This window comes from Corvus cornix, chromosome 3, assembly GCF_000738735.6.
Source record: "Corvus cornix cornix isolate S_Up_H32 chromosome 3, ASM73873v5, whole genome shotgun sequence".
Taxonomy (NCBI): domain Eukaryota; kingdom Metazoa; phylum Chordata; class Aves; order Passeriformes; family Corvidae; genus Corvus; species Corvus cornix.
Genome location: NC_047056.1, coordinates 35,488,119 through 35,514,055, shown reverse-complemented (window position 1 = coordinate 35,514,055; position 25,937 = coordinate 35,488,119). Strand labels below are relative to the sequence as shown.

Genomic DNA, 25,937 nt, shown 5'->3' with positions numbered 1-25,937 from the left:
TTGATCTTGGGAGACAAAGTGGTTTACTGTAGCAGTGAAATTAAGCATCTTTCCATGGACAAACCATCATTAGAGAGGCATCAGTGCAGAAAAATCGGGAAGGATCAGAGCCTGTTTTCAGCTGTTCATGATATTGCACATAGTGAAGAAGAACGTGAGGGAGGCTGTCTGGAGAAAAAAGAAGGGACTAAATAACATTAAATTTTACAAAGTTTGTTTCGATGACTTTAATTTCATCATATATGGTGCTTAGCCACTGAAATGCTACTAAGTAAAATACTGTTTTTATAAAGCAGATATTATAGTAAAACAATCTTGCAAAATCCTTTGTAGTGTTTTTCTGGATTGAGTAATATTTTGGTGACAGACAAGTTAAATACAATTTAGTTTATTGTCAGTCATTATGGTTAGGGTGGACAAAGTAGAGTTTGCAACTACATTAGTAAACTCACGATTTTGCAAGGCTGTAGTAAACATTCCTGTGAAGTAATAAGAGAATACAATCATAGAATGGTTTTATGAGAGAATACATATATTAGAGTACACTACTGTGTTAAAACTGCTTAAAAATAGCTGTATTATTTGCTGGTCTAGGAAAAAACATAATGGACTATGGGTAAGACATTTTCCCATTCTTAATTAAACTTACAACAGGAAAAACTACCGAAGATATGTTTCAGCCTCAATCCTATATAAAACAGTCAAAACAGGGATGTGGGAAAATGATGGAGCAAAGCACAGGTAAGTGTCAAGAAGGGCATGGGTCTTCACCATATGTAGCTTCAGGAAGTAGGCCAGTGAATCCAGTTGCATTTGTATTTTAATATAACTTTTTGGATTATATAGTTCACGATACCACACTACTGCACAAATAAATTTAAATTATAATGTTGTCATAAGAATATGCTGCACAAAGTACCTGATGCACAAATTCTAAACTATTCACGGATGTCAGCTATTGTTTTGGCAAAGTAAATATTCTCATAATCTAAAGTGTGACTCAGTTGGCAGAATTCTTCAGCATCCCATACAAGTAGCACTGTAAGTTCATACATATGGGGAAAATTGTGCATTCACAATTCTCAGTTGCTTCTATCACTTTCTTCTCTAAATTCATTTCATGCTGGATGATTAGTTACTGCTGAAATAAGTGCTCATTAGTTTCTCTGTGGTAATGTCATAACGCAAGGTAGGATCCATTGTTGCATGTGCTGCTGTAGCATATCTGATATAAGTAGTGTCATCGTGAACTATGCCTAATCCCTTTAATTTTTTGTTTTTTTCTGGTTAGGGCCCAACAGGTCAAAGCTGCAAGATATGCTTGCAAACTTGAGAGATGTTGATGATCTCCCTTCATTACAGCCATCTGTTGCACCTTCTTCTAGGCCCAGTAGCTCGAGGCTCATTGAACATGAGATAAACAGGACGGATGAAGGTAAATATTGAAAAAAAGTGCATACCCCTTTGTAGAGGGTGGATGTTTATAGTTACTTCTTAAAGATTATCCTCTAAGACTTTCCAAGCACTTTACAAGTTCTGATTCAGTATTGCAAGTTCTGTCTAAGTGTGATAAATGACATTCCCATTCCTCCATATGGTCACTATTAGTAAGGTCAAGACACCTACCTAAGTTCAAGTCTTGGCTGAATACCTTTGAGCATGATGGAAAAAACATAATTTGGCGCTTAGTGGCTTTGTAGTATGATGATCCTAAATCACTTGCTTTTGTTTCTGCTCAAGCCTGGCAGACAAGTGTAGACCGTAAACTCTGAGGACATAAGAGCATCTTTTTTTCTTCCCATTAACATAATTTTAATGTATGTATGTATACATACACACATGCAGGCGTGTCCTTCTTTTCCAGTTGCAAAGATAGAGGCTCTGCAGGTAAACACAGGTGCCTTACTATAGCTTTTAAAAGCATGTGGTGATTGTGTAGTGAATCATACAGAACAACTTGCAGCTTGCCAGTGTATTACTTTCCATAAAGTGTTCCAAAAACTAAAAAAATTCTCATGGGGCTAGTCCAAGGGAAGGCCACTCACGCATCTTTGTAATGAGGCACTACTGTTATGTCTGAAAAATGCTAAATCATCTATTTGATTCAATATTTGAATTGCTGTAATAGAGAGCATAATAACATATAGTTTATGAGGCTACATGAATTTTTCAAAGACAGCAGTAGCTAAAGGGAGCCTGCAAGAGAGACAAACAGGGACTTCTTACATGGGGACGTAGTGACAGTACAAGTGAGAATGGTTTCAGACTGAAAAGAGGGCCGGTGTTGATTAGATATTAGGAAGGAATTCTTTACTGTGAGGGTGGTGAGACACCGAACAGGTTGTCCAGAGAAGCTGTGGATGTCCCATCCCTGGAAGTGTTCAGTGCCACACTGGATGGTGCTTTGAACAATCCCATCTGGTGGAAGGTGTTCCTGCCCATGGCAGGGGTTTGGAACATGATGATCTTTAAGGTCCTTTCCAACCCAAACCGTTCCATGATTCTGTGATATCATGTGCTCTATTAAAATGGTAAATACGTGTTTTGAAAAATGTGCAAAAACATGAGTTCCACTTAGCAGTCTTTCAGTAAGTGTGAAAAAGTAGATCAGCTGAGTTATAATTAAGATGCATTAAAAGCCCTGGTGTGTGGAATAGTTACCAAAGATCTCAGTAGTTCTGCTTCCTTCATGCTCAGTGATTTTCTTTATGAAAGAAGGGGGTAACTTAGCAACGCTTTGAGAAGGGGAAGAATTTTTTGTTGAGTGTTTCCTTTCCAACTTTTCTCACATCTACAGAGAGCTATGTTAGCAGAGCTCTTATTTTCATGTCTTTTCAGTAATGTGTTTTTTTAATTCAAGAGACTCAAATGGACTCTCACAAAAAAAGACAGCTGATTGTTACCATTCTGAGTTTGGCATTACTATTAGCTGTGTATATCTTTATAGAGCTGAGACACATTTGGGCACACATTTTTTTATTCCAGTAAATTTTCAAATTTGATGTCCTGTATGTATTGTGTGTTGAGTGAAATATTGCATTGTGAGTTCGAAAGATTGGAAAAGAGACCAGTAGTGTAGACTTTATGGGGGAGAAGGGAAGAGATGTTTGTGATGAAAAGGTAACAACTAGGAGACCTAATCAAACAGCAGTGCTTGAAGGGCTTTTATTTGGGCTGCTCCCACCAGCTATTCTTATCTATATTTTTGTTGCTTCTTCAGCACCTATTTGCATATTTTGTAGCTGAGTTGGGGAAGGTGTTTTCTGTGTTTCTTGTGCATTATTTATGGGTGAATCGTAGCACACCCTGCCTGCCTGTGGCTGGTTGCATTTACTGTGTGGAGCTGCACACACCTCAAGTGTAGGTGTGTTCACAGGGTGCTGTTTGTTGGTAAGTGCAGTGATTATCTTTAGAATAGCTATTTTTCTATGCATCTCTGTGTATTTTTTTCCCCTCTATACTTGAGAGATATGTAGCATTCTGAAAGTGGAAAATGTGCTTTTATTATACAGTGTAGTATAAACCCATGTTTCAGGATTTGTTTTGTTTTGTTTTGTTTTCTTGCAGTGGAAGCTTTAACATTCCCTCCATCCTCAGGGAAATCTTTCATTATGGGAACAGATGAAGCCCTTGAAAATGAACTGGGTCTTGGAGAACTGGCAGGCCTTACTGTAGCAAATGAGGCAGATTCGCTGACTTACGATGTAAGTGATTATTAATGGTAACTCAATGTCCTTCTGTCTTGTTGAAGGCAGATGCAAGTTACTTGTGTGTAGACTCAGAAGAAAACATTTTCCAGTTAAAATTATGCTGCCAGAGGATGCACAAATTTTTACTTGACGAAGCTGTTCTTCCCATACACAGCAGTGTTCAAGCTCCCTGCAAGCCCCTCTCCTCTCATTTCCCTACCATGTCATGCAAATAGTTGAAAGTAAATTAGTTATTGATAGTGGTACAGCTGGGTACGTGTAACCACAGTGAGTGAGCAAAATTAGGAGTATCATGGCCAGCAGATTGAGGGGTGTTTCTATCCCTTTTACATGGGCTGTATGCAGTTTTGGGCCACTCCACTTCAAGAGGGTTTTAGAGAAATTGAGGAGAGTCCAGTAGCTTGTGACTGATGAGTAGATGTTAAGGGAGATAGTCTTGTTCAGCTGTTAGGAGGCTGAAGAGTGCTCAAATAGCAGCCTGCAGACATTGAAAGGGTGCTTACAAGGATGACAGAGCCAAGCTTCTCCATAGTGCCAGGCATTAAAGCAAGAGAAAACAACAGCAAACTACATCTTGGGAGTTTCAGGTAAGACACTGGGGGAGAGAGTTATGTAGTAGGTGATACTGAAACAACTTGCTTAGAGACACAGTGGAATCCCTCTCCTGAGAGATATTCAACACTTGGCTGGGGGAGAGCTGTGGTTTACATTACCTGGTGTGGGCAGTAGTTTCATTTCAAATGGGAGACTGGACCAGAAATCTTAGGAGGGTTTTGTGGCCAGCACTTCTGTGGCTGTGTATGTAGCCTGCAGCTTATTTTTCTTGCACTGTTTGTGAAAAAATATTTCTTAAAATTGCATCTTTTTAGTTGTATGCAATTTTTTTTCTGTATTTCTGATTTTTTGGGAAAGGATACTTCAGCTATTAATTTAATTATCTGCTCTTGTGTGATCTGTCAGCTTCAGATTAATCTTGCTATTGCGTTGCCCAGCTGTATCAAGGTTGAGGGATTTCAGAGATAATTTTTAATGCTATGTTGGGGAAGAATCCTACCCTTCAGTAAATCTGACTCTTAAATAATCATTATCTGGGATTTTACTATCACAAATGAAGTCTGAGACTTTAGAAATAAGATGCAGGTCCTTACTTTGAAGTTCTACCCCTGTATGTACTTGTAAAGCAATGAAGTACATATTTAATAAAAGCTTACACATTTTGAGAATGCCACTGCAGAGATGTGCTCTACCACTATACTAAGTTTCTGAATATGTGATATGTTATGAATCATCACTATGCAATGAATGCAGAACATTTCTGCTAAAATTCAGTATTTTAGTATTTTCTCCTAATTTGGGCTCAGTTTTTAATGTTTTTACGAATTCTCCCTAGCCATGTCTTCAGAAAGGGGTACAGTGATGTACAAATGCATTTCTGTTACAAGTACACCTAAAAATCCGAGGCTGGATTTTAAATTCAGAGAACATGACAAACCTGAACCATCTGTACAAGATGCTTTCATTGCTTGACTTCATTGTGCAACTGTCTGTATAAACTTGTGTTTGTTCATGTCTCTGTATCATGAGCTAACAGCTTTCATTTATGGAATAGCCTTTCTTTATCTGCTCATATCCTATCCTGCATGATGGAGAATACTAACTGCTATTTGTTCATTTGTCAAATGGCTGTATGAAGTCCTGTGATCAGGAATTCATAGTCATGGTTACCTTGACTCTTACCTTTTTCTAGTGCTGACAATTAAAAAAAAGCATTTACAAAACTATTTGCTCTTGTCACTGTGCACTTCATTGAAGCAAAATGAGAGGCTGGTGTTTCTATTTCAAGTTTCATTGAAAGTTTAGCTTACAGATAATAGAATGTTTCTATTTTGGACTATTTCATACATCTGACTGCCAAATGTGAATTAGGTATGATTAGTGAAAGTTTAATGTGTTAAGTGTCAGTTTTGGATCATATGGTGAATCAAATTGAAAGATTATGTAAATCAGTCTTTAAATATTTTTACTTTCAAGAGTGGCAGACACTCTTCCCATTTTCGGTCCCTTTTATCCTACTGACATTTTTGCTGGATTCTTTCCTTCTAAAAAATGGCAGCATTAGGCTACCCTATTTCATGGTTTCAGTTTTTTACATATTGCTTTGGCTGCAAGTTAAAGAATGGTTTTCACTTGGTAATGGAGATTATGAATTTATTACTTAAAAGACAAAATTTTTCTATTGTAGATAAGTTGTTAGAATATCTAACAAGATTAAATTTTCCAGATTGCTAGCCAATACTCTTAAGTTACTCTTTTCTTTTTCCTTCCTTTACACATTCTTGACGAATGTTCACTTTGGTTGGCTCTGGTTTTTTCCCTAGTCTTCTGAATAGATTAAGAAGCTTCATAAAATTATGATAGACTTTTAGATAAGAGTAACTGAACTGCAAAATCATTGCATTTAATGTTAAGTACTGATCAGGAGGTTTTGGACTTTGTAGTAGGCTCTTCTTTGAGTTCTTACAACTTTGAACAAGAGAAGTGCCTATAATTGCATGTCATTGCTGGTTTTGAGTTTTCAATCTGTTTTCAATTTTGTATAAACACAAATATTATTATCAGTGGCAAATCCAGATCAGATACTAATTTGGGGGTTGGCATCCCCCCCAAACTGCTTTTCAGGCCTCACCGTTGCACTTTGGTGGGGAGAGACAGGAGGAGGTTGTCTGCTGTGTGAATAAGCAGCCTCACAGCTTGCGAGGCTGGTGGGTAGAGTGATGCGGTGCAGCCAGGTGGGTGATGTGTCAGGGCTAGAATCCGTTTCCACCTCTGCTGCTGGTCTGCTGTTGGTATGCCCTCCATCTACTTCCCAATTTATAAACTACCCATCTTGGACTCCTTTGGAAAGGCATTTTTGAATGAAAGACAAGCAAATGGAGAATATTATCCTGCCAGAACTGGAATTCACTATTGGGCGATCTGAGGTGTCTTTGTGGCTTTTGCAGATGTGAAACAGAACCTGTGCTGCTGGTATGGCAGCTGGAGGGCAGGCAGGTTCCCTCCATTACCTAATTGGCATTAGGTGCCTATGTTGAGGCAACCAAATTCCTCTCCAGATATCTGTACGTCTTGTACCCTTTTTGCTGAGACTTTCTTGGCCAGTCTTCAGAAAACCTGCTAGAGCTGCTAACTGTGCAGTCCTGCCCCATCCTTGTACCAGCTCGAGCGTTTGTCTGTTCCTTCACTGAGCCAGCTTGGCTCAGTAAACTGGCAAAGAAACTGACTTGTCTCCCTGAGCAAGGCAATATGTCATTACTAAGAAATATGATGAGACTAAACCTGCTGTTTGTTACAGCTCCTTTCTCCTTGTTGAAAATCTATAGAACCTCTTAATTGATGCGTGTTTTTATAATTAAATCCAGATGTAACAAAGCCTAAGAAAAAGCACTTCTGTTCTTAAACCTTCTCTTTCACTCCCAGTCCCCAGAATAAAATGTTTCTTGAAGTGGCTCAAAATAGTTGTCTCATCTTTGCAGTTAAGGATATAAATTATTTGGAATTATCTGTAGATTTCAACATAATAAATATCAGTACAATTGTTTGTTTTCTTGGTTTTTCATAACGACTATCAGCAGTGGAAAGGTAAATTTAACTCATGCCATTGTTGACTGACAGTGGAAAAAGTTGGTTCAGCATTTTGTGTCAATATTTGTTCAGAGGAACAACATTGAAGAAACTGTTACTTTTTTTAAAGGCTTGCTTTCTGGATCTTCTAAAATGCATTTATTGCCAAATAATTGTGTCTGTATACATGATACCTTATTGCCTGCCAGTTAGATTCTTAGTGTGTAGCCAAGTCCTTTTTGCCATTTTTTTTTCCTATTCTGGCAAACTTCACTGGCCATGCATTACTACAGAGCTTGAGTTGCCTTAGCTGGGTAAGTTAGGTTGTGTTCCTTTTTGTGCTTCTAGAGACTTCTCTGTTTCTCTCAGACCTTTACTTTAGAGCTGCCATGTCAGTAGTACTTTGGATATTCAGGGACCACACCTTGGTGAGTCAAGCCCAGTGTTGTAAGTAAATGAGCCAGTAGGTATAGATCAAGTTTTAAATACCTAACTGAGTTCACTGAAGTATCAGTGCTTTTAAAGTGTGTAATTTTACAGACACGAGAGTATTTCAGATTTGCATAGAATTTATTACTGTGGATGCAACATTACTTGTATGGAATACATCTACCTTGGTTCTCATTTTGAAGTGTCTGGTTAGTGTTAAGTGGACTGTGGTTCACGAGCAGATTGTTGTGAAGAGTGGGTGAGATAATTTGACATCTTCTGAAAATGCCAAACTAAATTTTTGATTTCTTCCTTTTGTTGTGCCTTCCAGCTTAATTACAAGTTTGGCATTTTTTTTTTTATTAGATAGCCAACAATAAGGATGCATTGAGAAAGACTTGGAACCCCAAGTTTACGTTAAGAAGTCACTTTGATGGAATAAGAGGTCTCGCTTTTCATCCGGTTGAACCAGTCTTAATAACAGCTTCAGAGGACCATACTTTAAAAATGTGGAATTTACAAAAAACAGCCCCAGCAAAAAAGTAAGATTTTTTTTCTTTCTTTTCTTCAAAAACAATTTTAATTTATGAAGAAAGAAAAACCAAACCCTAGATACCACTTCACCGAATGGCCCTTGCAGTTAATGGAAAGTGTTCCCTGAATTTAGGAGTAGGAAAACAAGTTCTCAGAGAAGGGTGGAGATGCGTAAAGAATGCCAGAAAAAATCCACGTGTTTGTGAATGTGTTTTGTTTGTGAAAAGGAAAACCATTCAGTTTTTTATATTTTCCTTGTGGATAACACGACAAATTAATTTACTAGTGAAAATATTTGGATGCGGCCTGTTAGTGTGCTTGCATGTGTATATTAATGTATAGAATGCATTTACATATCTATGCATATGTATGTATAGACATACATGCATATACATAATGTACAGCTTTAAACTCTGAGATGTTGGCAGGTTCCTTTGTTCACTGTCTCTTGCAAATTGCTAGGAATTTGCAGAAATGAGAGGAAATTCATAGCAGGGCTGATGTGGTTAAGGGCGTACCATCATACCTTTGAGGAGGACTGGGCATAACACGGAGTCTTCCCTTGGTCTCTAACAAGATTGGTGAAGTCCAGAGAAGCAAATTTTGAAGCATTTCAGTGTTGATAGAAAAACTAGGAGTCCAAAACTCCTTTGCTCTGATAGGAACACTTAATGATACATTCCATGTGATGCTGATGTCTCTCCACTTCTTCCCCTCCACTGATGTACCTACCTACTTTGATGGGTCTGTGAGCTACCTTGAATGTCTTTAAACAAAAAACCAAACAACAAATCCTGTCGTGTTTTGAAAGACTACAAATAGTTCCTAGATATGTGAAAAATTGTGTTGGGAGAGGAAGTTTTGAGAGAAACACTGCAAAAGATGTAGCAGGGATTTTAAGAATTTAGCGATTCTGGCATTTTTTGTAAAGCATTGTGTAAGATTGTATACATGTTAACTTCTTTTTGTACTTCATTTAGGAGTGCTTCTCTTGATGTAGAGCCAATATATACCTTCAGAGCACATAAGTAAGTATTTCCTGAGAAATATTGTCATATTTTGAGAAAGATATGATTTTTAAATAGAAACAGAATTTTTTAAAAAACTAATTTCCACCTTACCAGCTACTGATTTCATGTGGTGCTTTTAGTTCCTATGTTTTTTAGAACACATCTGCATGTGTTCATCTCCTTTCTGCATAGTTATTTATGTCTGAAGTCACATATACCACAATTTTAAAATTAAAAACCTACAAATTATACAGTTCAAATTTGATTAGGTGTTCTGTTCATCATTGCAGCTTTTGCCTTTTTGCCAGATACTTGAATATATAGAATGAAGCTGAAGAAGAATGAATGCAATGGATTTAAATCTACTGAGATGAGTTCATGAAAGAGCCTTAAATCTTTTAAAAAGAAAAAAAATCTGTTTATGCGAAGTACAAAATCCTACAGTTCAAATTGTGATGTTGTAGCATATGATTTCATTATGCAGAATTTTTGTTGCAATCCATGCAGCAAGTGAATTGTATTTAACATGGAAATTTGAAGATTCAGAAGATTGACATTGCATTTCATGTAATGAAAATGTTCATAGTCAGTGTTTCTTTGGGGGTTTCTTCCAGTGGACCAGTGCTCTGTGTGGTGATGAGCAGTAATGGTGAGCAGTGCTACAGTGGGGGAACAGATGGCCTCATCCATGGCTGGAACACAACCAACCCAAACATCGACCCCTATGACTCTTACGGTGCGTTGCTGTCACACGCAGCAGTGAAATAATAAGTTTAGTGGCAGTAATGTTGTGTCACTAAAACAGTGTAATTTGTCGATAATGCTTCTGTGAAAGTTTAAAAGAGCAAATTGAATGTTATCTTCAATTACTTGAAGTAACATTATTTTAATGCTGATGCTACTTGATGGCAAGATAAAGTATCATTTTCTTAAAAAAGGCCTTGATCTCATCACAGTTTTGAGAAACAGCTAGTCTAAAGTACAGGTTTTAAAAGTACAGGATTAAACCTGATAATTTGGCAAGTACAGGAAATGTGTATTTTAGTGTTCTTTTCTTTGAAAAATTTCTGTGGAGTTGAGATAAAAAGAGATTTTATAGTCTGAGACCAAAGCTGTTAATGTTGTCTGCAAACAGCTAAAAAGGCCCAGTTTGGTAAAATTTACCAGATCTGAGTGGATGTCAGCCTTGTGTCTGGATTTTGAGATTTACTTTTCACTTCTGGTACCTTCAGATGCAGTTGGCCTCAAAGCTAACTTTTGCATAAAAGGGACTGCTGTGCCATTAATGGCTGTTTGAAAGCAAATTTTAACAATGAAGTGTATTTCAACAACTTCAAAACTGTCCCTTCTGCTGAAGCATTGTTTTGTTCATTTAGTTGTAAAGTGGGTAACAGAATGTCACAAATACTGCTGAAATTCAAGCATCTTCATGCCAGAGTAATTAAGACTTCTATATTGATATGACATGATTGATCTTGGGGTTTTTAATGGATTATCTTCCAAAGTTTGGTGCATAAACACAGACTAAGATACAGCTATTGACTTAATTCAGATTTTGTTCTGAAATGTGTTTTTTTTGTGTTTTGTTCACAGATCCTTCTGTTCTAAGAGGTGCTTTTGTAGGCCATACTGATGCAGTGTGGGGTCTGGTTTACAGTGGAGCACACCAGCGATTGCTGTCGTGTTCAGCAGACGGCACTATACGTTTATGGAAAGCTACAGAAATTGCTCCAGCTCTCAATATATTTAATGATAATCAAGGTACAGAAAATCACCCTACCCTAAAGTTCATGAGCATCACTGTTCAGACTGTCATAATTTTGGGTACTGAACAGAAATACTTCTTGTGCTTTTTTCTGAGTTTCTTACCTTTATGAGTGTTTTTGGGAAGAGTGAATTTTGTGACCCTTCTTTGACATTAGCTAAATATATACCTGTGTGCAGGGGGACAGTCAGATATATCTAAAATCCAACTGCTGCCGATGATCTGCTGATGATACTAGCACCATGGAGAATAATGCATTAACTCAGTAATTCAGATTCAAACTTGAGGTTCCACTAGGCCCTTGCTTTTGGTTTGTCAAGAGTAAAAAGCCCTTTCTTCCCCCAGTGGATGTTTGCAGTAGCCAGTCTTTTATCTCAGTGTCATTGTACCTTCCAGATTTGTTCCTTGTGCCTCTAACACAAGGAACAAATCCAACTGAATTTCTCAGTTTCCACATTAACTAAGTAACAATAACCTAGTGATCCTAAACACTGGTAGTTGAAAAAAAGTACTCCTTTGGAGTTAGTTACTGAAATTTCATGAACAAATGAAAATCCCACTGTTTAGAATCTAATTTCTGGGAGTTGCTGTCTGAGTCAAAGTGCTGCAGAACAAGCCCGTTGACATTGCCAAACTCTCCTAGAGCTAACAGCCATTAAAGGCAGCCCATGAGCTGAGACAGTTCCTTATCTCTTCACAAAAACTTTGAGGCAAAATAAACTTTGTCATAACTGAACAGACTTGTTGAATTATGGTGTAAAGCTGGTCGGATATGTCTTAGTTGAGACAGACTGAGCAAAACAGAAACATTCTATGTATTTTAGTTTTTGCAGAACTATGTTTCTAAAGGTATGCAGGATTGTTATTGCCAGCTCACCTATCTGCCTGCTTTGAAAACTTCCTGGAGAGATTTGGGGTTTGTTGTGCGTGATTTTGGTTTTAATTATTAAACTAAGGGGGAAGGGGGAGTAGTTTTGCCTCACAGAGCTAATATTAGGACGTTTTTGGATTCTAAACTGCAATGAAGCCCAGTTGTGAAATCCAAAGACTTGAAAACACAGTTTTCCTATGGCTTATTGATAACCTTGAACAAACTCATTAAAGTATCTGTCACTCATTGTTCAAGTCCTTTAGATTAACCATTGTAGGCTTACCAGGAAGCTGCAGATAAGCATGCATGGCAGTGGTAGAAAGGGTCACTTGAGAAACAATGTGTTTTCTTCTCACACCAATCCTTTTTGGCATTTTTTCGATAAGTAGATAAGTACCACCATTCCTGAGAAATATTCTTGAGGTCATGTGTCTCAGAAAGATATTTCTCCCATGAATCTTTAGAGAGTTTGCAGAGATGTGATGATATTCCTGTGTTATCTGAATCTATGATCCAACATTAGGTTGCTTAAAATTCAGTTTCTCACCCTCTATCTTTTCCTCTTCCTCCTGGCATCTGTTGCAGCTGGTGTTGTTCTTTCACACAGCAGGTGGTGAACAGGACATTTGAGGAAAAAAATCCTAAGGGATAGATCCTATGCCCAAGCTTTGCTGATTTGACCTTCTGTCCTGTAGAGTGCAGATGGCTACAGTATAAGGAGATCAAATATATACCACAAAAGGCAGGATGGACAAAGCTTTGAAATACAAGTTTATAATGTATTTGTATAACTTTGCATGATGACAGTTCCAGTGTATAAAATTTGCACCTGGAGAACTTTGGTGATTTTTTAAGCTCTGATTTTGTCCAGGTTAATTATAACAACGTTACTCATCTGTCATATCAGTTGTACCACTTCAATTTCATGTCCCTTTATTGAAGCAATGGAGTTTGGTGGAGTTTTTTTGAGAATTGCTGTTACAATTAAGGGAAGGAAAAGGGGCCCGGGAGTTCTTTCTTTCTTAATTTCAAAGTAGATTTCTGGCCAGCTGCAGTTCCAGATACAGCATCTTAGTAAAGAATGTTGTTGATACATGTGTAAAAAAAAAAAAAAAAAAAAGATTAAAATAGTGATCAATACAGGGCAAGCTATTTAGATTGGCATAATTTATGATTTAGAATGCAACATTTCCTTTCATAATCGTGGTTCTTTTGATGTTGAAGTGCTTACTGGTTGAATTTTTTTGTTTAATATTTTTAAAATTTTCTTCACACCAACTACATCTTCCCTTCGTTGCTTTCTAGAAATGGGAATCCCTTCATCAGTAGATCTTGTGAGCAGTGACCCAAGCCTCATGGTAGCATCATTTAACAGTGGACACACTAGCATTTTTAACATGGAGACACGGCAGCGAATTCTTACCCTGGAGTCCAGTGTGGATACCAGTATGTATCAAAAGCCCCAAACCAACCAAAGGAAAAAAATGGCTTCTTGAAGATTGATACCATTGATAATCTTTTCAGTGTTTCCAAAGAATTGGGCAGTGTCATGAGAAATTATAACATGAATTATGTTACAGGCTGTGTTTTGAGATAAAACAGTAAATTGTTACTACTACAACAGACCTCAGGGGTGTTTCAGTAGCAGAAGAGTGCACATACTTTTGAAATAAGGTAGAAGAAACAAGCTCGCACTCTGAATTCTTCCTCAAGGCGTAGTAGCACAAGAAAAAGCACAGGTTTCTTTAACACAGCTTTGTGATCTCTGTTGATTCAATATATCCATTTTCTCTTCAGTCCAAAATTGCAAAATAGAGGCAATATCAGGAAAATTCGAAGTTGAATTTATTAAAAAATTCTGAGTGTATGTCAATTCTTTTTTGTTTTTCCTCAGAGGTATTCATCTCCTAAGCTTTATTACACTCTTGGCTCATTTGGACTTGGGCTTTAGTTGAAATTTTCACTGTAGGAGGAAAGCAAAGCTCCAGTGAAAGAGTATTCATTCACAAGGTCCCATATAATGCCTTGGATCATGGCAGTGACCAATATTAGAAGTTTTAGAGGACACTGTGAAGAGGCTGCTGTCACTAAATTATTTTACCCTGGCTTTACAAAAGAGACCAGAATGAGCTGAAGCATAAGGTTTCATATTTAAGCCACAATGGTAAAACATTGTGTCATTTAAAATTTTGGTATTTCTTCCCCCACCCTCAGGGTTTTGTCACTGACTTCTACTATTTAATTATATTTTTTAAAAGGACTAAGCCATTCTTGTTGGCTTTGCTTGTGTGTTTTAAAATATTTAAATGACTGTCATTTTATAAGAGCAAATGGAAAGTGCCATCTCTCTTCTTTATGTTATTTCTTACTGTGCTGGATTTCTTCTTTTAACCCACATCTTTGCTCCTGTCTGAAAAAACAGTTTAAATTAGTTAATGCTGTTCAGTAGCAGTCACCTTTGTTCTTCCATTCCCTCCTCCCTTCTATTTTTTTTACTTCTTCCTTGCTGTAGTTCTGTAATACTGCTTTAGGAAAACGAGACCCTGGTATGGCAACCAGCAGTCCCTGTTTAGTATCTTCAGTTATGTAACAGTACTATAAAGCTTACATGTATTTTAAAGAAATAAATTATTATTTCTACAAGAGCTAGACAAGAGGAAAATGTCACCTGAAATGCCCTACCACACTATTTAGGGACTCTGCTGTTCAGTATAATCCTCACTCTGGCATTTTCAAACTGTGAGGATGGCTGGCTGTGATGAAGGTTCATGTGCTTTTAGTAATTTTAGGAGAGTTTATTATGGATGTGGGGTTTTTTCTTCAATTTTTACTTCCATAATTTCTAAGTGTCTTGTGGATGCTGACACTGCTTTATGGTTCAGATTTTTATAGAAAAGTGTAAAGTGAAATCTTTACCATTTTAATAGCTGGTGAACCTTTAGTACTATTCTATTTCATTTATTTTAGTAAGAATTGTGATTAAATGATGTGAATGTTCTTTGGAAGCAATTTAGCTGAATACAGTCAACATGAAAGACAATATCTGTATTTTGATGTTCTGTGTAGTGACTATTTGTGGGTTTTGTCATAATCTATGCCTCTTAAGACCCCTCTTGCATTAACCTGTGCATCACAGCAATGCCTAGATTTCTAATCAGATAATTCCTATACTTTTTTCTCTGTATGTGTATAGGTATCTATATATGTGCATGCTATTTCAGAAGTATTGAAGGCTAGGAAATTGGCTCTCCTATGAATAGTCTAGCATCCTTTTTTTTTAATAATTATTTCAATCCATGTATTGGATTGAATAATATTAAGTGGATTTTGTTTGCTTGAAACATACTGCCTGCAGTGTTTTATTTTCCTGTCCTGTGTGTTATGAAGAAAGTTTGACTTGGCAAGAGGAGGAATGTGTGTGAATGAGGTGTTTTCACTCAATTTTTGGTTTCACATTTTTACCTGGTGTGCCTATCTAAAACCATGTCCAGAAGCTGGACCTTATTTGGCATATATACGATTTATGTATGTTTTTATCCTGTGTAGTTTGGAAAGTATTGTAAAGTGTATAACATAAGGTGCTAGCTGTGAGTTTCCAGGATATATATGTAAGAAGTATTTTGCAAATAAGATTGATTACATACTTATTTCTTAGTAGCAATCTTTCAAAGAATTTAGCAATTTACATGTACTGATATGTGTGGGTTTTTTCTTAGCAGTCAGTTCTTCCTGTCAGATAAACAGAGTCATCAGCCATCCAACTCTTCCAATTAGTATCACTGCTCATGAAGACAGACACATCAAATTCTATGACAACAATACAGGTATGCATCTTTTCAGCTGGTCTTAGCCATAGCCATTACATTGTATAATGTAAATCATTATTATCTATATTGTTCACATAAATGCTGAGGGATGTCAAGAATTGGATAGCCTCTGAAGTGGAAATCTCTCATCACCAGCAGAGTCCAAAGATTGCCAGCCCACTTAAAGCTTTGTTGGCAAAGTGATAAGGAACTTGCATCTGTCCATTCTTTTGGAATGCCCTGTGTATGGGGTTTATAATTCTTTACCATAAAAGGCTTCTTTTTCCAAAATCTTCACGTTCTTATGTTTATGTTTCGTCTGTTGGTTGTCTGTATTATTTTTATCTTGAGAGCGGGAACCTCTCGCACTCCTTCAGTGCTTCCTAGACCTCTGCCACGTTTGACCCATAATTTACAATTTTTAACATGAAATCATTGCTGTAATTATAATAAGCTGTAATAGAACATTAATTCTCTCTGAGACAACTAACATTATCCCCTACTCCTATGTAGTTTATATTCATTGCTTTTAGTATACTCAGCCCCTGCCTTCCTTCCCATTCAAGATCTTACCTGAGAACTCAATTATCTTAAGGGGCAGATATTTAAAATGCACAGTGATTGCAGTGTCAGGATGGCTTAAAGTAAAGGTCTCACAAACGTTGATGATATTGTTACTGTGGTTCTTGGGAACTGTGAACATTAAAAGAATGACTTTTTGTGTAATTTTAATGATTCAGTCATGGGACAAGATCTTGTATTTATAATATCAGCTATGGTAGCGTCGTAAGCAGTGACTACAGGTAACAAAGTTAGTTGCAGAAAATAACCTAAATAAATCTTTTCTTTCAAAGGAAAACTGATCCACTCCATGGTGGCTCACTTAGATGCAGTTACAAGTTTAGCTGTTGATCCTAATGGCTTGTATTTGATGTCTGGCAGTAAGTACATTCAGATTTCATTTTCTTTTTCTTATAACAGTGGCAGGCATGCAAATTATAAAGAAAACTGTTTCCCTTTTCTTTAGGTCATGACTGCTCGATTCGCTTGTGGAATCTTGAAAGCAAGACTTGCATCCAAGAATTTACTGCTCATCGCAAAAAGTTTGATGAGTCCATTCATGATGTGGCATTCCACCCATCCAAATGTTATATTGCCAGTGCAGGAGCAGATGCCCTGGCTAAAGTGTTTGTATGACAGAGTGCTTCCCATTCAACTTTAGCTTTGTATATATTTAACCAGCTGCACAAAAGAGAAGAGGAGGGCATGAGTTGTTTTATCTTGCCCTATAATTCAGAGAATGTTTGTAAGTGTTTAGTTTTGCAGGGTGCTGTTTTCTAAATTGACGTTTGTTCTGGTTTCTGTGAGCTCAGCTGGTGCTGAGAGCTTGGAATCTCTCAGTTTCAAATAGTTTAAAAAAAAAAAAAAAAAAGCTTTTATTTAGGGGGTGTGAATTTTCGTCCAGGCAGGCCTTGGGTGAAACTAGGTCTATGTATTCTCTATTAATAAAATGGAGTACTGGAAAGAAGGAGTCTAATTGCATCAGGGAGTAGGAAAAGAGGGAAACTTCCTAGGATGCTTCTCATTGAGGAATCTTAATGTACTCAAATCACCTGGAAAAAGTGATTCAAAGTCAGTTCACATGCTCATTACTGTATCATGTGAGAGGCACTTTGTTATCCCTTTGGTATGAATAAAGTAGATCTTGTTCAGAGAGCAGTAGTGGATAGTTAATCTCAGCCACCTGGCTGCTAGCCTAAGATAAATGCAATTAAAGAAAGGCAAATTACTAACATAAATTAAAATGCAGTAAAGTTTCTGTTACACCTTCTGTGTTTCTCAGTAAATACCTAGTTTGCAAAAAAATTTATATAATTTTTTTAAGACTGTATTAGCGTATGGTTAGAAGCTGAGCCTTTAGTTTAAATCCTGATTAACAACAGACTGACACAGTCTGTGTATACTGTAGTAGCAAATTTAACTTATTCAGATTTTAATGCTGTTTATTCCTGGAGATCTGGCACAAGAAATTATCACAAAGCTTTCCAAAGAAGCTGTCCTGCAATTTTAGGTATCCAGCGTTCATCTCCTCTTTCTGTTCCTGCTAAAAAGGGTATCATTCTGGGCATTAAGGATAACAGTGAAATACTTCATCTGAAGATTAAATCTGATGCTTTGTATGGGTCCTTCTAGTGGAATAGGTGGGAACTATACAAAGCTCCATCAGTTTGAGAGATTCTGCTACTGCTAGAGATATTTCCCAGCTGCACCATTTGTGGGACTCTTTACCTTGTCCGCTTCACTGGGTGTATGTGCCATTGATGGGGTTACCTGAAGAATGAGTGCTTCTCATAATTACTCAACAGATGTCCTTTGTTTATCTGTTCAGAGTTTCTCTGTTGATTTGACAAATAACTTTGAATCTGATCTTTAGTCTTTTTATCCCTTCTTAAAGGAAGGTGAGTGGATTCTTTTCTATTACGTGTCATCATCAGAATTATCACTATTCATAAGCGTGAAGTTGGTGTTTTTCTCTGATGGGATTGGGAAGCAGAATTTCTGCTGGAGTTGATTTCTGGTGCTGATATGAGTAAGAAAGAACCCAGTGCAACTCCTCAAGTACCAGTATGAGGTTGAGACTGGAAACTGATAAATAAATCTTTACCTTTAAACTGACACTTCGTAAGCAGGAGTCATTGAAAGATATCAACATAAGGTTTGACTGTGTTGTTTTTAGAGTGGCATTTGGGGATGGGACCACATTTGAAGTTGATCTCAGAGTTTAAACCAAGTATATTATTTAGAATAAGAGGTTGACCTGTGCTGTTTGAGCCTGCAACACATTATATGTACTGCTAAAATATCTTGGAATACCTTTTATTGCTCAGAATATTCAGATATGTCACTTCATGATATTGATATGCAATATATTTCCTTAGATAGGATTAAAACTTTTACCATGAAACAGATGACTACAATAATAATACAGATTATTTAGTTTTTATAAAATGTTTTGGTTATGATGAAAAGGAGGAAACTTGGCTGCAAAACTGAGCATTCAACTTTGTGAGAGTTCTGTGTACTTGACTCATATTCTTTCAGTGTCATTATTTTATTTCTTTTTGAAGAGAAAATTACAAAGATTTATTTGAAAAATTCTAAAAGTTATGTATATTATATATGTGTATATATATTGTAAACATGTATTAAATGTGTCTAGTAAGGGAAGACTCCATGGGTGCATTTTAATGTTTTAGTAATAAGAGTCCTCTTGAGTTTGTGTATACAAAGGATAATGGTGTGAGTATGAAATGAATGTTGTGCTTTTGCTTACACAATACAATATGTAGTCACAGTTGTTTAAATTGCTGTACATAAAAACTAATAGGCCAGCATGCTTGTTTTTAAAGACTGTCATTCTGATTACAATTGGAATGTAAGAGGTGGCTGTTCAAATGTGAATTGAAAGATGTTTCGTTCTCACTATTGAGCTCTTGCTCAAACCGAAAAGTGATTTTTTTTAAAGCTGGCAATTAGCTAGAGGATGAGGTGCCTTTAAAAAACAAAACAAAACAAATGTAGCCTTACAAAGAGGTTGTGGAGTATATATATTTTTGTGCTTGTCTTCATAATTGATGTCAGTCTTTTTACTGTACTTGCTCACATACTTGTAGGACTGCAGGGTATTGTGCATGAGCCTGTCAGATCTTCTGAACATCATCATAGGAGATAGGGTTGAAAAAATTATTTAGGTTATCTAGTCCATCTGCTTGCTAAAGCAGGGTTGTAGACTTGTGCATTCTAATATTGTCTTGGACAGTGAGATTTTATATGTTCTAAACAATTAGGCTTCCTTTTAAAGATTATTTCAATGATTACATCTCGCTGGCAGGAGGATTTACGTGATATTTAGTCACTCCTTTTTGTAACTTCATGCCAGTATTCCAAGCCATGTTTTGTGCCATTTTACATATTCTTCATAGTCTTTGGAATGTGGAACCTGCATGCACACACTGGTTCCATCTGTAGATTTTCATTCCTTTCTGCTTTCTTCAAGCTATTTTTTTAGTCTGCTTTTTTTGCACTACATTTTCTTGTTTTCATCCTTTAAGCTCAATTCTCCAAATCTTGGTGTCCATACCACCATTCCACATGCATGATTTGTTGGACTTAGTCTGAAGGTTATCTGTTAAGCTTGGTTGTTATTTGGTTGGGTTTATCCTCTGTAATGCGATGCTTTTATGTAGGAGGACCAAGCTTTTGATGTCCAACAAACTCAAGTCATATGTCTTTACTTGTGACAACTCCTCTAAGTAACATTTGAGCATTGCTACTTTTCAAGTTTCTTCTTCACTTTCAGTATGTTATGATTCTTTTGTAGAGGCTTAATTCCTGTTTCATGATTATCCTGGGTCTTACAAGCTTTGAACTTCTGACCTCTGAGGGCACTAAATTATTTTTATTTGTTCCTCTTTTATGTGCAGTTTTTCTTGGTTCAGTGTAATTGGTAACTTTCATTAGTGTGATCCATGTGCTCATTGAAAGTGTAAACAAAACTGGACCCAAGGCTTATTCTTGAAAAGACCCTTTTTCTGCAATATCAGTATATAGCATTTTACTATTATTATTTTTCCCTTATCTAATTTACATGGTAATTTTTAAATTTAACTCATATAATTTTTTGTGTATGTTAGCCTGTGCTAATGATTTTGGTTTTACTAACTAATTTAATGGCAGAATTTTCAGTCCTTCTGTATGGTGAAAGTTGGTCCGCTAGGTTTAAATACTCTCACTTTTAATTTACTTCACTGGGCTGCTTGCTTTCACATATTTCATTCAGTTACCAAAATGCACAGAATGATTTGGAGTAGCTTGGAAGAACTTCTAGATACATTGTGTCACTCTTACAAAATCCTAGTGTCTGCATTTATTTTTGGGCCTCAAGGAGAAAACTTCCACATAAAAGATTTACTACTTTTATCTCATTCATGTTTATTTTGATCAAATATGTTCTTTAGCAAGAAGCCTGTAGAACTATATGCCATATACTGCAGCTATTTTTTTAGGACATGTATTTTCAAATAATATTACATTAAAGCAGTCCCATGTAATTTGGTTACGTGTGTGGTGTTCACCATACAGTTTTCTGATTGGGTCATACAACACTGTTTTTCAGTTGTGAATTTAAAGTAACCAGAAACTTGTCCATTTGAATAAATGTGTGAGAGATAAAGGACTTAGTTACACCACCTTTTCAGCACATTTGTTGGATCACAGATATGACCTCTTTCCCTGCCTCCCTAGGTTTCAACAGTGTAATTTTGGGGAGCAGCAATTTCTGTAAACTCGTGTTCTTTGAGCAGTGTTTGATGGGCAGAAGTGTGGAAACAAACAATTGAAAAGCGGACATAACCATCAGATAATTAAGTCTCGGTTTTATTAATGCCTTTCAAGATGTGTATTTGGAGACATGGCAGTGTGTTTTTAGACTGTCCCAGGTATCCAAGAGCCTACTTGATGCCTGTGTGAAGTACCTAGTCAATCTGAGATGCATTGAGGAAGAAAATACAGCCATTGTCATTGTCCTATGCTGAAATTTGTGGCTGTTTAGTTGAAGCTGGTTTGGACTACACTTAGAAATGAAGAAATCAGAATGTGATAGTTAACCTCTTCCATGTGGTAAATTGGTTTGTATAAAATGTGGCAATCTTTGATATGGCAATATGGGTTTTCTTGGGCATCATAGAGATGCTTAGTGTAGTTGTTACTACTGAGTGACAGAGAGGATGAAAATATTTCCCTGAAAAAAATGCTCAGATGTTTCAGGAAGCTTCTTTTTTCTCATAAGGATGTGAAGGTGTTGAGAATATTTTATCTAAATCTGATAATGTGCTTAGCTAAAGAGGGTTACAATAGGTGAACAGTCTTGACTCTTTCATCATCAGTGTCTTTAAGCTTAGAGACAAACACAGTTACAGAAACGATTCTCCTGTAAACTGCCAGTGAAAGTCTCTGCCATGTTTCTACTGAGCAGCAGAGAAACTGATGGACAGCAGTGTCAATCCATCTGGTTATGTCAGGGGTGTTCTACAAAAAGTAACCCCTCTGGTAAAAGATAGTGTTACATACAACAGAGCAAATGAACTCCTGGGGAGGGTGGGGAAGGACTAGGATGAGTCTTGTGTAAATAGTCCTTGTTTGGGCAAACGCTCTTGTTTAGCTGGTGGGAATGTTCCCAGGAGGGAGGATGGTTGGAAATACGACCTTTAAAAAAAAGTCTCTGCCTGTGCTAATGAACATACCTGTGCAGGTTTTCTATCCTTTTGATCCTGCTTTTTATCTTCCCACTTAAATCTTCCTTTAGGTTACATTTTCTGAGAATCTTAAATCTCATCTGCAGTGAGCTCTTATTGCAGAGTGAATTTCATAAAGGGCTATTAATTTTTCTCTTGGAGTGGTTTTTTGAAGGGTGGTAGGGTTTCAGCTTCAGCCCTACCACTCTCACCACCAAAAAGCTGATTTGTACCTCTTTACACCCAGTTCATTTAATTCTAGTTGGTTATCTCTTACCCTGCCTTCTGACTTAGTTTTGCTGCTCTGTAGTCAGTTGTGAAAGCTTATGAATTGCTGTATCATTTAAGATGTTTTTGAGAATCTGGATTCCACTACAGAAGGCATAAATCCAGTTGAATAGTACAACCTGTGGGTCTCATCTGGTTTGTTGTCAGGAGAGAGTTGTTGTTAGATTACAAAATCCAAACTATGGCTGAGCTAAAAAGGCATTTAATAATAATCTATTCTTCTTAGCCCAACTTCTTCCTGCTTAAGCGCAGATTGCGGTATTGTGTGTTAAGCTAGTTTTGCCCTGCTCATGCTGCCAAGCCATGCTGTGATTGTGGGAGATCACACCAGTGTTTAAACCATGCCCCGTGCACGTGTTTCTAAGCTTCTCAAAGCCCTGTGTTGACATGGTCCTCAAGGCCAGTCTTCTTCCATTCCCTCAAGTTTGAATTGCAGGCTCCCAAAATTACTTCCTGGCTATTTTGAGAAACCCTTGGTCCTCACACCAGAGTATTGGACTAGGGTGTTGAGAAAAGATTTGTGCAGCTGGATTTGTACTATTCTGAAAGGGAAAGGATAACTTGTTGCCAAGCCAAATATTGTCATTATTTTTGGATTACTTGTGAAAAGCAGCCAAAAACATTGTATAAGGGATAAATGATGGACTTCAAGCTAATATTTTTCCATTAAGAATTTATTTTTTTATGCTTCCTGTCATCAAGATACAGTGCTTTTGAATGTAGCTTGTTTTCAGGTGTGTGGCTCCTCAAATTGTTTCCTTGCAATCAGACATTTGCAAATGTGCATCAGTTTTGAAAAGTGTCTCATATATGTTAGCACTTCTTTTGGAAATGCAAACTGAGCATGTTAGCTAATGATTTCTTGTACTTTTATAGTCCAAGCAGACTGAAAAGCAGTCTTGTGCTATGTTTTCCTTGAATAGTGTATCTGAAAGAACTTGTAGAAGGAACCCCATGATGAGATGACTTTTGTTGCTGTAAGGTTCTCTGTTGACTTTTGTCAGCTTTGCATTGTAATTTGCGTAATTATCTTCAATTGACTGTCAGGTTAAAAAAGACAAATTTCTTTGTCATATGGACTGTAGCTTGGATTTTTTGTTGTTGTTGTTGTTGCTTATATTAATAGAATTTTTTCTTTTCTACTAGAACTTAGAGGTACCTGACACCTCTCTTTAGGAGAAGTTATTACAGGTGATAACCACTAACACGATAGTAATACAGTGGCTCCCCTTCTGTTTTGGGTCACTTCCATGGCAGATAGTTGATATGAAAAGGCTACTGTGGCTGATATATAAACAGCTAAAGGAAATTAAGATTCCCCTTCAGAACTTTGCTGAGGTTATGATTTTATATGCCAGTTTTGAATGACTACTTTGAAACAGTGTTGGGCTTCAAGTGTCTTGTAGAACTTTGGATCCAAATGAGAAATACCTACTTGTTGAGTAATAGTCTGTCAGTTTTTTGTGTATGGCTCAGTACAAGGCTGTGTCAGAATTGCAGTACCACCAAAATTACCTTGTTTAAATGCAACTGTTGTACAAAAGTGAATGTTATTTTGAGTGAGAAATTCTGTTTTCTTATTTATGAAGGAAATAGTTTTCTTGGGAGTAAGCATCCATAAATGTAATATATTTCATGATTTTGAAAAGGCTTATTAATCATGGGACATGAGAAAAATGAAAGTGTTTCATTCTCCAAAGATCTGTTAGCAATTATTATTACAAGTATAAATTTTTGCTTTAAATGGAAATGCTTCTTCAAAAACTTAGTATTAAACTTCTTACTAAAAGTCAGTAGTTTAAAATGCTGGAAAAATATCTAAAATGGCAAAGACAGAAAATTCAGAGGGAGATTATTTTGAAATACGCCAGTGTAATTTTGAGCTTCTCAAGTGCAGCCCTGAATTTTCTCTTTTTCACTGCAATTCATACTTTGTGAAACTTCTTGGATAGGTTATATTTAAAGCTACATTCACTTGCCTGAATAAGTCAAATAAATATTTTGTCATTTAAAATTATATAGATCTGCTTATGTTAGTGTGCCATTTGAAATGAGACCCCATTGAGGTAACTATGCAGGTATTTGTGCTGGTATGGCAGTAGTGAAGTGGGGTATCTGTGTACTGTACCCGCATTCTGTGCTGAGCAAAATCACACGGACTTCCAGAAATAAGCAATGGTTTTTAAGAGCAGCTTTATTTAATGTTGCAGCAGCAAGTGTCATTTGTACCATATAATTATGTAAATTGGGTGCTAATAAATACTATTTTTCAACATTTTGCATTGTGTTCATAATTCTGCATTTTATCACAAGATGTGTGTGGTTTTGGCGTGAGTGCTAGGAGGGGAAAGTGCATTAAGACCAAGACTAATAGACTTGTTTGGAGGGGCTTGAGGTAACTCCATGTGAAATTCTTGTTGAACTGTGCAGCGTGTCACTATTCACAGGAGTGCCTTGTTTTTTGTGTTCTCTGGGTGTCTTGGTTTCATCCTGCTCCACCAGCTTGGCTCTGTTGTCACCGCACATCTCTCCATGTGCTGAGGCACATGGTCCCTGTGTGGGGGTGAATGTGGGGTGAGCAGACATGCGGAGTGGGTGTGGTTGTGCAGGAGCTGGTCTGTCAGCGGGCATTGTTCGCAGCCAGACACGTGGCTCTTCCCGAGGACAGCGTTCATTCAGCATAAAAAGAAACGCGTGGTTCTGCCCTTGGGGAGAGGATGAGGGAGAGCAAACCACACATCACAGATGGCAGCTGCGTTGCTACAGGAAGGTGCTCAGAATGGCACTGTGAAGGGGTGGCAGGAGAACCTACACAGAACTGAGCAGAACAAGTTGTTGTCAGTGAGTCCATCCTGTTTTTTCTGAGCTTGTAGGTGGGATAAGTGAAGTTCTCATCTTTTCTCGATAGGTGTAAAATAGCCTGATTTAGTCCTAGTCATCTTCCTGCCTCGTAGGAAAGGAGGAATTGCTTTATGAATTGACAGTACAATCTCATTCACCCCAGTGTGACTGCCTCTAGAGGGTTCCTGAGGTAGGGGGAAAGAAGATTTAGTGAATAATGTACAAGTGACCCTCACATGTGGGAGGCCTTCCTAACATGCTTATAGGTTTGCCTATGAACAAGACATGGCCCCATGATGATTTGCATGTGAGAAAAGTGAGTACACTTGGTGATACAGGGGAACTTCTACAATTTCTTGTGCTTAAAAAGAAGTAATTTCTATGAGTGCTGGAATTCTTGAACTGCATTATCAGAGTTCTCATTAGAAATCTGAGAAGGGGTTAAACTGGTTTTAAGAAAAATAACACGTTTCTTGCCATTCAGTAAGACTGACACAGTTGATTGTGAGCAGTGTTGCTGATGCAGTGCTAAAACCCTCATCACCCTTCCTCCCCCAGTTTAACGAGGAAAAAAGATTATTTTGAGGAATTTGAAGCATTCAGCTGCATAGATGTACATTTGTAATGTTTTCAATGTGTAGGTGACTTAGCAGATGTAAATGGCCTGGTACTTTCTAAGATGTCTCAAAATGAGATGGGAATGGAAAAGAAAAGGGATCAAGTTGTTTCCATAATGTTGCTCAGGGACAGAGAAAAATAGCTAGCAGAA

At 37.2% G+C, this 25,937-nt stretch overlaps 1 protein-coding gene across 4 annotated transcripts in view; it reads left to right on the top strand.

The window, feature by feature from the left end:
• The window catches only part of STRN (striatin), a 68,951-nt gene extending 44,349 nt beyond the window's left edge, over positions 1-24,602 (top strand). For 2 of the 4 annotated variants that reach the window (XM_039568408.1, XM_039568407.1), the window contains 10 exons: positions 1,292-1,435; positions 3,568-3,704; positions 8,127-8,302; positions 9,275-9,322; positions 9,919-10,040; positions 10,898-11,065; positions 13,246-13,386; positions 15,657-15,764; positions 16,601-16,687; positions 16,774-24,602. In XM_039568408.1, coding sequence (XP_039424342.1) covers positions 1,292-1,435; positions 3,568-3,704; positions 8,127-8,302; positions 9,275-9,322; positions 9,919-10,040; positions 10,898-11,065; positions 13,246-13,386; positions 15,657-15,764; positions 16,601-16,687; positions 16,774-16,943 — 1,301 coding nt within the window. In that variant the 3' untranslated portion in view covers positions 16,944-24,602. Of the gene's footprint in view, positions 1-654; positions 742-1,291; positions 1,436-3,567; positions 3,705-8,126; positions 8,303-9,274; positions 9,323-9,918; positions 10,041-10,897; positions 11,066-13,245; positions 13,387-15,656; positions 15,765-16,600; positions 16,688-16,773 lie in introns of all 4 variants that reach the window. The other 2 variants (XM_039568406.1, XM_039568405.1) reach the window with 2 other exon arrangements.
• Positions 24,603-25,937: the final 1,335 nt, after the last annotated feature.